Source organism: Carettochelys insculpta, chromosome 1 (assembly GCF_033958435.1).
Source record: "Carettochelys insculpta isolate YL-2023 chromosome 1, ASM3395843v1, whole genome shotgun sequence".
NCBI lineage: Eukaryota > Metazoa > Chordata > Testudines > Carettochelyidae > Carettochelys > Carettochelys insculpta.
The window spans coordinates 146265001-146278215 of NC_134137.1; the positions used below are offsets into that span (position 1 = coordinate 146265001).

The 13215-nt window shown below is 43.5% G+C and overlaps 1 protein-coding gene across 1 annotated transcript in view; it reads left to right on the forward strand.

Annotated features, from left to right (window-relative positions):
• MSL3 (MSL complex subunit 3) overlaps positions 1 to 13215 on the forward strand; it is a 52994-nt gene that overhangs the window by 19598 nt on the left and 20181 nt on the right. Inside the window, exons 8-12 of the mRNA XM_074992842.1 lie at positions 4462 to 4620; positions 5094 to 5356; positions 8064 to 8173; positions 8911 to 9010; positions 10524 to 10608. Of these exons, the coding sequence (XP_074848943.1) occupies positions 4462 to 4620; positions 5094 to 5356; positions 8064 to 8173; positions 8911 to 9010; positions 10524 to 10608 (717 nt within the window). The remainder of the gene's footprint in view (positions 1 to 4461; positions 4621 to 5093; positions 5357 to 8063; positions 8174 to 8910; positions 9011 to 10523; positions 10609 to 13215) is intronic.

The following is a 13215-nucleotide window of genomic DNA, read 5'->3' on the forward strand; positions in this document are numbered from 1 at the left end:
TGCCCTCTGTTACTTGCTGTCTGTCCCTGCTAAAGAGAGGACCTACACTTTCCTTCATCTTTCTTTTGCTCTTAATATATTTAACCTTTTCTAATTACTTTTCTAATTACATTATGGGCCTTAGCTTTTTTGATTTTATTCATGCACGCATGTGCTTCCTCCATAGTATTCAGTCCATGCTTCCTCTTTTTGTAGGATTCCTTTTAATTTTCAAGTCATTAAAGGGCTCTTGGCCTCTTACAATTTTTCCTATCTGCCCATAACATCATGATAGTTTGCAGTTATGCCTTTTACTATTATCTCCTTGGCTATGTCTACACTACAGCAATCTGTTGACACAAGTTGACTGTCAGAAAAGACGTTCTGGCAAATCTTCTGGTGACAAATCGTGTCTGCACACAAAAGCAGATCAAAGGAGCAATTTGCTCTGTCAACAGCGAGTGGCCAGACTGCACTGCCACTCTCACAGCAGAACAGCGAACTGGAAACTCAGCAAACGGGGCTGCCTGCTGAACTGGAAGCACTGTCTGTCAACAGAGGGTCCCACTGGAGTGTCTACATGGCTTTTTTTGCAGAAATTGTCAACAAGGGAGTTATTCCTCATCACGGAGAGGCAGAAGGCTGTCTACAGAAGTGCTGAATTTTGTTGACAGATAGTTGACAAAACTCATATTGTGTGTAGACGCTCTGCGAATTTTGTCGACAAAATTCTGTAGTGTAGACATAGCCTTTGAGAAACGGCCAGCTTTTCTGAACTCTTCTTTTCCCTTGGATTTTCTTTCTGTGGGAACTTACCTTCCAATTGTCTGAGTTTTAGTCTATTATTTTAAAGTCCATTGCCCTTAGTCTGCTTTTCTTTTCTTCCTTACGTTTATGATTTCATGATTTGCCTTCCACCTTCATAGTTGCTATCAGTTTCTGCCTACTGGTCAAAATTAAGTCTGAAATGGCTATCCTCTTAGTTACATCCTCCACCTCCTTGAACAAAAAGTCATTTCCAATGCATTCTAGAAATTTATTAGATATATTGTGCTTTCCTATATTACATTTCCAGTAGGTATTTTAATTCACACAATACTACCTAACCTTGCATTTTGAATGTTTTATTTTATTCTAGAAATGCCTCATCCGTCGCTTCCTGATCTGATGGCTAGTAGTAGACCCCACTGTGATGTCATTACTGTTTTTTATCTCTTTTATCTTTATGCAGAAACTCTTAAGTAGTCTGCTTCCGACCGGCTTCTGGATCTCAGAACAAGTGTATATATATTCTTGTATAATGCAACATCATCTCTGTTTTTACCCTGTCTTTCTGAGCAAGTTATACCCTCTATACCAGGGATTCCCAGCCTATGGGTTGGGACCCAAACAGGGGTTGCGATTAGATTTTCTAAGCATCCCCAGCCGAGCTTTTAAGGAGCCATTTGCAGCCACTTGACTCCTCCTCAGCTTCCGATCCCCGCCCTGCAGTGCTGAAACAGAACTCAATTTAATTGGTTTAACAGCTGGCAGGAGGAATCCCACCCGGAAACCAATTAAATTGAGTCCCATTTAAGCCTGCAGAGCAGGGAACTGCCCTGCTGCAGGTGGGATAAGGGAGTAGGAGGGCTGGCGGGAGCCAGGCAAAGGAGGCGACGCAATGAAGGAGCAGTAGAGGTCAGCAGCAGCAGCTTGGAACTCCCCTGTGAGGTATACAGGGAGGCCAGGGTGGCTAAAACAGGTTTAAGCCTGTGAACGGGGGGGTAGAGGAAGCTGAAAGCCTGTCAGGCCTTTGCACCCCGGCCAGCTTCCACTGTGCCCCAGCTAGTTCCCAGCTGCAGGGCTGCCAGGTTACCTGCCCCAGTTTTTGGAAGTCTTATGTGGAATAGGCAGCCCTGGCTGGGGATCCTGTGGGTGTGGCTGTCTGTCCAACATAAGTTTTCTGAAAATTTGGCAACCCTAGGTGAGAGAGATTTAGGCCTGCAGTCAAGGGGTGGAAGGGGCTGAGAGGGGTTTAAGCTGGCGAGCTGGGGGGCATTTGAGGCCGAGGGGTTTAAGCCAGGCGGCAGAGAGGTTCATTCTCTCCCCTCCCCCCCATTTTTGAATTGACTCACGTCACAGAGTCTTCCTGAATTGTCAAAATGGGTCCCCGTCTTGAAAAGGTTGAGAACTGCTGCTCTATACAAATACTACAGTCATGAGACTTACTCATCAAGTTTCTGTGGTGCCACTTAAGTCATAATTGAACTTATGAAGTGGTACTTTCTGTTCTTCCTGTTTTCTTCTGGTACGACTTGCATTCATCTCTACATGCTGGGCAGATTCCCACACTGATTTCCCTCTCATTGCTTCTGTGACCTTAGCATAGTGTTCTATGTTCCCCCCATAGCTAATCCTCTAGGCTGTGTCTACACGTGCCCCAAACTTAAGTTTACTAATGAAGCGCTGAAATGCATATTCAGCGCTTCATTAGCATGCGGGCAGCAGCCGCGCTTCGAAATTGACGCTCCTTGCCGCTACCCGGCGCGTCCAGACGGGGCTCCTTTTCGAAAGGACCCCGCCTACTTCGAAGTCCCCTTATTCCCATGAGCTCATGGGAATAAGGGGACTTCGAAGTAGGCAGCATCCTTTCGAAAAGGAGCCCCGTCTGGACGCGCCGTGCGGCGGCAAGGAGCGTCAATTTCGAAGCGCGGCTGCCGCCCGCATGCTAATGAAGCGCTGAATATGCATTTCAGCGCTTCATTAGTAAACTTCGAAATGGCCATTTGCATGGCCATTTCGAAGTTTGGGGCACGTGTAGACACAGCCCTATTGTTTATATGTGGGTTTTCGTCATGTTCCCTCTTTGAACTTATTTTAACCTCAATAGGGTTAGTCCTCCCAATTTAGGCCCTAGTAATGGGACTGTTCACAGTGTGCCCTATTAAGCTTGTAAGTCTTGCAAGATGGGGCAGTTAGTTTGTTACTTCATTTCAGCAATTGCATTGCCTTTATCAATACCTGTAAAACATTGTGTTTATTCATGACAGTGTATGAAATACACCCTTTGTTCTTTTGATTTCATTTTTATGAGAGCTTCTAAAATACTAAAATAGTTTAAATCTGATTTCCCTGGCCACTCAATCAACATGATTCTGTAATTACTTATTGAAGATTTTTTTTTATTTTTAAGCAGAGGTAAAAAAACCATGAATCTTTTTTCTATGGCGGGGTTTTATAAAACAAACACCATATTGTACAGACTATAGAGGTAATTTGCACCAGGAATGTTAAAAGTAATTACGAGGTAGATTTTTTTCCCCCATCTGGCAAACATGTAAATGGAGTTATTTTGTTTACTGTTCTGCTTAGTCACAAACCATCATCTTTAAATTGAGTGGGATTTTCAAAAAGACTAACTGCTGCCATAATTCTTATTGAGGTCAATGATAAAATTCCCATTGACTTCTGTGAGAACAGTCAGCCTACCTCTCAGCTCATATATGGTGTATAAATTATGAGGTAGAGTCCTTGCTGGTGGCACTAGCTGCGTCTACACGTGCGCGCTACTTCGAAGTAGCGGCACCAACTTCGAAATAGCGCCCGTCGTGTCTACACGCGTCGGGCGCTATTTCGAAGTTAACTTCAACGTTAGGCGGCGAGACGTCGAAGTCGCTAACCTCATGAGGAGATAGGAATAGCGCCCTACTTCGACGTTCAACGTCGAAGTAGGGACCGTGTAGACGATCCGCGTCCCACAACGTCGAAATTGCTGGGTCCTCCATGGCGGCCATCAGCTGGGGGGTTGAGAGATGCTCTCTCTCCAGCCCCTGCGGGGCTCTGTGGTCACCGTGGGCAGCAGCCCTTAGCCCAGGGCTTCTGGCTGCTGCTGCGGCAGCTGGGGATCTATGCTGCAGGCACAGGGTCTGCAACCAGTTGTCAGCTCTGTGGATCTTGTGTTGTTTAGTGCAACTGTGTCTGGGAGGGGCCCTTTAAGGGAGCGGCTGGCTGTTGAGTCCGCCCTGTGACCCTGTCTGCAGCTGTGCCTGGCATCCCTATTTCGATGTGTGCTACTTTGACGTGTAGACGTTCCCTCGCTGCGCCTATTTCGATGTTGGGCTGAGCAACGTCGAAGTTGAACATCGACGTTGCCGGCCCTGGAGGACGTGTAGACGTTATTCATCGAAATAGATTATTTCGATGTTGGCTGCACGTGTAGACGTAGCCACTGTGCTCTGTTTCAGGAAATGCTGACTGAATTCAGTTTGTTTAATTTATTTGCACCAAATGTTGGTTTTAAACTTTAGAAGTCAGGTGTCACTTTTTACCTTTGTGACAAAATGGATTGAATTTTGGCATGTATGCTGCTTGAGTTTCTTGCCAATCTGTTTTTAAAGAGGATTTCCCATAATTACATCATAAAATCTTAATAATACACTGTTTTGAACTGCATAACATAGAACTGAATCCTCCTCTCCTGCTTTTTCAACTTTCTCTCTCTAGTGTAGAGTTATGTAAAGAAATGGTGGATGGACTGAGGATAACCTTTGACTTCATTCTTCCTTTGATCTTGCTGTATCCCTACGAGCAAGCACAGTTTAAGAAGGTGACTTCATCCAAATTCTTTCTTCCAATCAAAGAAAATTCAGCAACCACTAACAGGTAAATTGGATAAACTGTGAACTGTGTCACTGCCTTCATGAGGCAGCAAACACTTTTTGTCCAACTCAGTGAAACATGTTTTAAAATAGTGTGCTGATAATAGCATGTTGCTTTTGCATTTCAAAATTGCTTTTCTAAAATCTTGAACTCTTTCAATAATTGTTTTTGTTGGCTTTTGTCCTGGTTTGGATTTTTTGTTGCAACCAGAAGGGTAATTGAAGCTTGGAAAGAAATTAGGCCAGAATTAAGTGCTATGAATGAAACTGAAATCTTGGGAACAGATTACGATTTAGATTTCAGTTTAATTGCTGCAAAGTGCTTGACCATTTGACAAATAAATGCTTATATACAAGGAATGCAGTTTTTTAAATAGCAAACCACAGTGTCCCCCTATTTTTCAAAGGGAGACTTTAACCCTACTTCAGATAATTATTTAGATGATATTTAGATAAAGCTGTTCATTTTTGTTCTAGAAATCAGGAGGAGTTATCCCCAAGTCCACCTCTGCTTAATCCACCGACTCCTCAATCCACAGACAGTCAGCCCACAACAGGAGAGCCAGCAACACCCAAGAGGCGAAAAGCTGAGCCTGAAGCATTACAGTCTCTGAGGCGTTCTACCCGTCATACCTCAAATTGTGACAGGTTGTCAGAAAGTAGTGCATCTCCACAACCTAAAAGACGACATGTAGATACGCCTGCTTCAATGCCCAAACTCTTTCTGCATCTGGAAAAGAGTAGGTTGCAGTTTTATGGTATCACATCACCTCTGTGGGCTGCAGAACAAATACGTTGGATTCTGTATTGTCATAGTAACCTCTTGCCTCTGATTTTTTATACACTTAGCTCTAGTCTAGAGCTCCAGACATAGCCTATTTGAAACAGAAGTTTTTGTCAGAAGATCTCTTCCAGTAAAACTTCTGTTGGAAATCGCGACCAAACTGCCAAGCAGATCAGAAGAGCAATCCACTCTGACAGAGCGCAGCCAGACTGCCCAGCTGCTCTATCAGCAAAACAGCCAACCAGAAGCACAACAGGCAGGGCTGCCTGGTGTCCCAGAAGCCCTGTCTGTTGGCAGAGGGCCCCCTGGAATGTCCAGACGGGCTTTCTGCAACAGAGGCATTATTCCTTGTGTGGAGTGGTGTACAGCTGTAGACAAAAATGCTGCGTTCTGATGACTTACTGTTGGCAGAAGGCCCTTGGGAATCTGGACCTTCGGCTGTTTTGCAGAAAAAAATTTGCAGTTTTACCTACAAAACCCTCTGGTGTAGACCTAGCTAAAGTGGAAGGCCATAGGTGGGAGAGAATTGGGGAGTTTTAAGCAAGTAATAAACTGAGCAGAGGATGGTATTTGTGAGAATTGGGAAAGACTTGGAAGTAGGTAGGATGACCAGTAGTGAAATGAGATTATGGGAAAATGGGGAGCTAGTTAAATGAGAGAACTCTGAGTGGTAGGTAAATGGCCTGCAACCACACACAGACTGCAGCTATGACACATGACAAGAGATGCAGCAGCATTCTGTGTTGGTGAAGAGGTGACTGTATAGGGAGTGAAGGGAGAAGAGCTGGGCAGGATGTTCCATTTGAGGGGCAAACCACTATAGTATTGGAACATTTTTTAGCCAGCTGTTTCCAGGGTGCCAAGTTATATGTGTTCTACTATAACTACTTTATCCACAGAATAGTTTCTGGTCTGAAACTACTACTGTTTCCCACATATTCAGCATCCATTGCCCAGTGGAAGGATCTTGACTTATTGTTGTCCCTCCCAGCCTCCTCTTTAAAAATTTTAAAATATATCTGTGATGCTTGTGGTCAGAAATGGGAACTGTAAATTGAGTTGGTAGAAAAAAATTTTATCGAAAGAGCAGTGTCTACGCTGGTTTTCTTCTTTTAAAAGAAACTCTTTTGAAATAAGGATATGCACCTCATTTGCATTTTAATTTTCCCTCTTTTGCAAAAAAAGTAATGCAAATGTAGATGCACCCACTCTGAAAAACTATGGCTTTGCGACCCTGTTCCCTGATTTTTGCTTTGAGATGGACCTCAACATGGAATCCATTTACAATGTTATTTTTCCAGATGATCAACTCACACACAAATGTCTGAATTAAATGAATTACAGGAGCAGAACAGTTACACGTTTGTGGACGTGAACGAAACAATTTGTGCAGACTTAAGCTAAAGAGAGCTGTTATTGTGTTCTCAACCATCAGAAAGCTCAACTGAAAACCTATAGCCTTTCTTGCCGAGCTGTTGAGCAGCACGTGAAAGTCAGGCAACCAATTTTGAATCCAACTACTTCAAATAAATCATTGTAAAACTATTCATCTGGAGTGTCCTATGGAAAAATCCTATTGGCCTCCCGCCTCCCATCTGCTGGGCACACAGCCATTGTGACTGCCTGTTACAGGCCCAAAGCCTCAGAGCACTTCTCTCCTACAGCCAGCCAGCCAAAACACAAACGTTGGGCAAGTATTGGTATGTAACTCTTTTTCCTCCCACATTCTCAGACTAGTTCTTTGGAAGATGGGGGATTGCTTTCGAAAGAACAGTGTTTACACTGGTTTTCTTCTTTTGAAAGAAGGATATAGAAGTGAGGTGCCAAATATGCACCTCATTTGCATTTTTATTTTCCCCTCATTTGCATACCTCTTTCGGAAGAGGAATGCAAGTGTAGACACACCAAGTGAAAGAGAGGGTGAGAGTGTTTAAAACAACCAATCTGCAGAGTTCTTGTGTATGTTCAGTCATATAGGCAAACTTTATTTTTATACCAGGTGAAGCAACACAGCTGCAGGGAGTGAACGGGACGTTTTTCTGGTTCTTACGTGACCAGATTTATTAATAGTTCTCGTGGTAGCAGTAGCTGTGCAAAACCTGTTGTCTTTACCAATGATAATATATGAACCAGAAAGAAAATATCTGGATTTTAACATCTCGATTGAGTTTGCAATGCTGTCTGTTTAAAAGGTACTGGTAAACCTGAACAAATTAGATGTAGAAATTTATCTGAACATATTGCTTTCACAATTTTCCAATATGAGTTTTACAAAGAAATTTGTTTTTCTAGCAAAGAGTGTCTTTTCAAATGTTGCAAGAATGTTTCAGGGCTGAAGACTAAAAAGCCAATGGGAGGGCTTTGGAGGATTGGACTGGGCGTGGCACCTCATCTCACTTGATAACTTTACACAAAAGGTGCAGACTTAAGTAATGATGCTAGTCAGAACTGATGAGGGAAATGGGTGCTTTGTCTTGTTGTTCATTTTGTTTTTTGTGGGCAGATTTGATGTGACGGGCTCTCTGGATACCTGTCCCTATGCTTAAAATATTAAACTAACAGTGGACTTTGACTCTTTTAATAACTGCATGAGAAACTGACCTTTATATCTGAATGAAATAATAGGTCATTGTCTAAAGTATTTTTCTGTTTACATTTTTAAGAGACACCAGTCCATAGTGGGTCATCATCACCTATCACTCTGACTCCTAGCAAAGAAGGCAGCACAGTATTTGCAGGCTTTGAAGGTAGAAGAAACAATGAATTGAATGAGGTAATAACGATGCTGAAGAGTCATCTCTACAATTGGTGCCAGAAGCTCATGTTGAATTATTAGGATCCTGTAAAATGCAACATTTTAGCAGAGCAGGACAATAGCATTTCTATAATTGAGTAAAATAGTAGTTTCATTATGTATTTGTTTGTATTCTTACTTTCCAGTCTGCCTATCGTCCTGAAGATTTCTTTTTTCATTCTGTAGTCAAGTTGGCTTTTTCTCTTCCCAAAATGTACTTTAAAAATTGATGTTGCTTTAAAAAACGTGTGTATACACAGTAAAACCTTTTAAGCACAATATTTTGAGAAATTAGCGTGACTGGTTAAAGTGGAGATACTGTACTTTTTCCAGGTTCTGATGAAAAGAACTGTGTTTGTGTTTCTTTTATTAACTCAGTAGCACTAGTTACATAATAAGATGTTCATTCCTAAAACTGTTCTGGCATTGGTGAGAGAGGTTAATTGACAAGACGGTCAGGAGTGCTTTTGTGTTTAGGAGACATGGACTGTGGGATTATCCCAATATTGTTGTGTGTACAGTGAAGCATATAATGTTAAAAAGCCTTTCTAACTTCAAACAAGAAAGTAAGTTAGAAGAGAAAGGCAAGAAAAAATATTTTTCAAAAAAATCTCATTGTCCTCTAATCCTGATCTCTGTGTAAATTAAGTCATGCTATCGGCTGTACTGTTCTTGATCAAGCACTGATATTTTTTTAACCAGAATATTGTGTTTAGGTATTATCTTGGAAACTGATGCCAGACAACTATCCCCAAAGTGATCAGCCACCTCCTCCCTCTTACATCTATGGATCTCAGCATTTGCTGCGGATGTTTGGTAAGACATAACCCATATTTTATTAAACGCAATGGCTACATTTACACTAGCACAAATCTTTGAAATGGCTGTGCAAGTGCCCATTTAGGAGATTACTAATGAGGAGCTGAAATGCATATTCAGCGCCTCATTAGCATGCGGCCAGCTGTGGCTCTTCAAAATTGCTGCGTTTTGCTCCTGTGTGGCTCATCCAGATGGGCGTCCTTTCCAAAAGGACTCCGGGAACTTGGAAATCCCCTTATTCCCATCTGCTGAGTATTTAAAATCTAATGCATTTTCTCCTAAATGTTTTACGGAAACTATATAACTTTGTAAAGTATAACAAGTTTTATAAAAATGTCTGTTCTGTAAATGCACGTGGGATTCAATAGTTTTAAGTTATAAGCCACAGGTATTGGATAGTAGGAAGCCTGAAGACACTAGTTTAAAAAAGTTAAAAAGGGAATGCAAAAACGGGAAATGTACAACAATCATACACAGATTGGCTGTGTACACACTAGCACAAATCTTTGAAATGGCTGTGCAAATGCCCTTTTCAAAGATTACTAATCAGGCACTGAAATGCATATTCAGCACCTCATTAGCATGCTGCTGGCTGCGACTCTTTGAAATTGCCGTGTTTCGCTCCCGCATGGCTCGTCCAGTTGGGGATCCTTTTTGAAAAGACCCTGGGAACTTTGAAATCCCCTTATTTCTGTCTGCTGATTGTTGGGGATAGGGGATTTCTGCTGATAGGAATAAGGGGATTTCAAAGTTCCTGGGGTCCTTTTGAGAAGGACCCCTGACTGGATGAGCCCTGCGGGAGCGAAATGCAGCAATTTCGAAGAGCTGTGGCAGGCGGCATGCTTATGAGGCGCTGACTGTGTTTTGAGCGCCACGTTAGTAATCTTCAAAATGGGTATTTGCACAGTCATTTTGAAGATTTGTGCTAGTGTAGACACAGCCAATCTGTGTATGATTGTTGTACATTTCCTGTTTTTGCATTCCCTTTTTAACTTTTTTGAACCAGTGTCTTCAGGCTTCCTACTATCCAATACCTTTGGCTTATAATTTAGCATTTACAGAACAGACATTTTTATAAAACTTGTTATACTTTACGCAGTTATATAGTTTCAGTAAAACATTTAGGAGAACATGCATTAGATTTTAAATACGTTCAAAAAATAGTTCTTTTTGTTGTCATTTAAAATCCACCTGTTGGGTGCTGAAACCACCAGAGTTCTGAGCTCACTTTGCAGGCTCTGTAGCAGTTAATTGTTAAACTATAGCTATATTTCCAGGTATGTCAAGAAACAGAAGTAACTGTATTAACTTCCTCATTGTATTTCTAATGGACATAAAGGTTTGTGTGGTGGTGATTATAAATACTTTTCAGAGAGAAGAGAAGCTGCTAGGTGAAAAATTTTTATATTCCTCAGAGCTCGATAAATATTAAATCAAATATTGGGTAAAAAACAATTAAACTGTTTGAATTGCAAACTAAGTATTTTTCTTTTTCTTTGTTTATTCACAGTTAAACTTCCTGAAATACTGGGGAAGATGTGCTTTCCTGACAAAAATCTAAAAGTTTTGGTGAAGCATTTTGAGCTGTTCTTGAGGTAATTTGTCCTCATTTACTACATGTAAAAATGATGAGGTTATGTTGGCTTAAGCTTTCAAGAGTAACTAGTGATTTTTTTTTTTTTATACCTTGGTTTTTGGATGCCTAATGTAATATCTCAAAAGGCATTTTTTTTTTAAATAAAGCTCCTGAGTGGCCTTGAGAATCAGACTCCTTTAAAGCACTCTTTTGGGAATGCAAAAATCACCAGTTGCTCTTGATAGTTTAGGCCATTAAGTCCATCTGGTTCAACTGCCAGAGCAAATGATCCTACTTAAATTTTGTAATTAATGTTGGTTAAGCAGCGTCACCTTTGAAGCTATGGATTATGGAAGTACAGCTTTCATATACAGCTTGGGATGGGCATTCTGTAGTTCATAATTATAGTATATAAAACTTTTATTGTTGACTGCCACACACAATATCCCATCTGTCTTGGTCTTTAAATAAATTCTGTAAATGAACATACACCTTCACTGGGTTCATATGTGAAGATGAAGTTACAAAATATAAATGAAGAAAGAAATTTGATTCCCAAAACCTTTGTTAAAGATATTAAGAGGAAAGAAGCAGCTTGTATTTTAGGCCCCAAGACAAGTTTCCAAAGCTTTAGAGTTATTAAAAAAAAAAACAAAAAAAAACCCAAACTTGTGAACTGAATGTGTTTGGTCATAAAGTTATTGAAACAAAATGAATAAACCTCTTCAGTGTCATTTTGTGTCTTCAGAGTAGTAGTCGCACGTTGCGTGGAATGTGACAAAGTCAGGCCAGGGGCTACAGAAGAATGGTGGAGGGGAGATATGTTAGGCCTAGACTGAATAAGTCCCTGTTCCCAGAATAAGCTAGGAAGGGCTGACGTAGAACCATAATGAACCTTCTAGAAACAATTAGGCCAATTCAACTTGAGATATTGTTGGCATTTGGTATCACAGGATCCCTGGGCTGTAGCCCAGGGCAGAGGCTGGGCCTGGGCTCTCCCCATTCCTCCCCAACCTCTATACAGGATGGGTGAAGGACTGATCTGGTGGAAGGATTCGTCTTGCATGAATCACTTGGGCTGTGGCCACACTAGGGAGTGACATCAAAAGGGCTTATCCCTATTCATCACTTCGAAATAAGCACTATGGAAGTGACTACACAGAAAACACGGATCAAAGTTGCAATCCGCAATGCCGAAAAGACTCCCAGTCATTTTGAAATGAAGCAGCTACGCAGCCGCAGCTTCATTTCGAAATAACAGGGCAGGAAATGGCAAGGGCAGGGTTGAATGGCCAGCAAGCCTTTCCTGGAGCAAGGGCCAGCTGACCCCTTAAAGGACCCCACGCACATGCTGAGGACCCTGGCTGTTTGCAGCACGCGACCTCCAGCACAGCACTCGGCAGAGCCTTGGTTAGCCACCACACCACTGCCTGCAGTGGACCTTCAGCAGTTCACTGACGGGGACACCTTGGACATCATGGTCAGCCTGATGGCCATCCTGACAGCATGCCATATGAGGCTATGTGCAGCCTGACACGTGGCCAGCCTCCTGCAGGCTCCCCCCACGGTGCATCCGGAGTACCTCCTGTTCCAGTCCTGTCGTCACCTCTGGCAGTACCCCACCAGTGGGGAATGGTGGGACGACATCGTTCTCGGAGAGTGGGATGACGACCAGTGGCTCTGCAACTTCCGAATGACTTGGGCCACATTCATGGGGCTGTGCCGTTGGCTGGCACCAGCTCTTCGCTAGCAGGACACCTGCATGCAGCCCATGCTCCCCCTGGAGAAACGAGTAGCCATTGCCCTGTGAAAGCTGGCCACCCTGGACAGCAACCGCTCGGTTGGCCACCAATTTGAGGTGGGGAAGGCCACCATCGGGGTCGCCCTCCTTGAGGTAAGGCACCTGGGGCCACACACCCATGGTGGGTTCCTGGGGAGGGGGTTCCCAAGGAGTGGGGCCCTGCGGAGGGGGTCCCCCATATGTTACCACACACTCATGGGCGCCTGTGCCCTCTGCCCCATAGGTTGTTGCAGCCATCAACAGGATCCTCCTGCGCCACCTGATCTGCCTTGGAGACGTGGATGCTGCAATGACCAGCTTGTAACAGCTGGGATTCTCCAACTTCATCGGTGCATTGGACAGCCCCCACATCGCCATCTGGGTCCCACCACACAGCCAGGGAAGGTATGTCGACCGAAAGGGCTACCACGCCGTCATCCTCCAGGCCCTCGTGGATGCCTGAGGATGTTTCACGGACATCTGTGTGGGCTGGCTGGGCAGGGCCCACGATGCCCGCGTTCTGTGGAACTCGTGGCTCGGCTGCAGGATGGCAGAGGGCACCTACATACCCCCAAGGGAGCTGCTAGTGGGGGACGTGACCGTGCCCCTGTGCATCGTCGCAGATGCTGCTTACCCACTCCAGCCCTGGCTAATGCGCCCCTACGTGGGACACACCAGTGAGAGCCAGGACCTCTTCAATGCCCCCCTCAACCAGGCCAGGAACATCATGGAGCGGGCATTTGGCCATCTGAAGGCAAGTGTCAGGTGCTTCCTGATGTGCCTGGAGGTAGGCCTGCCCAGCATGCCCACAGTCGTGGGTGCCTGCTGTGAACTCCACAACCTCGT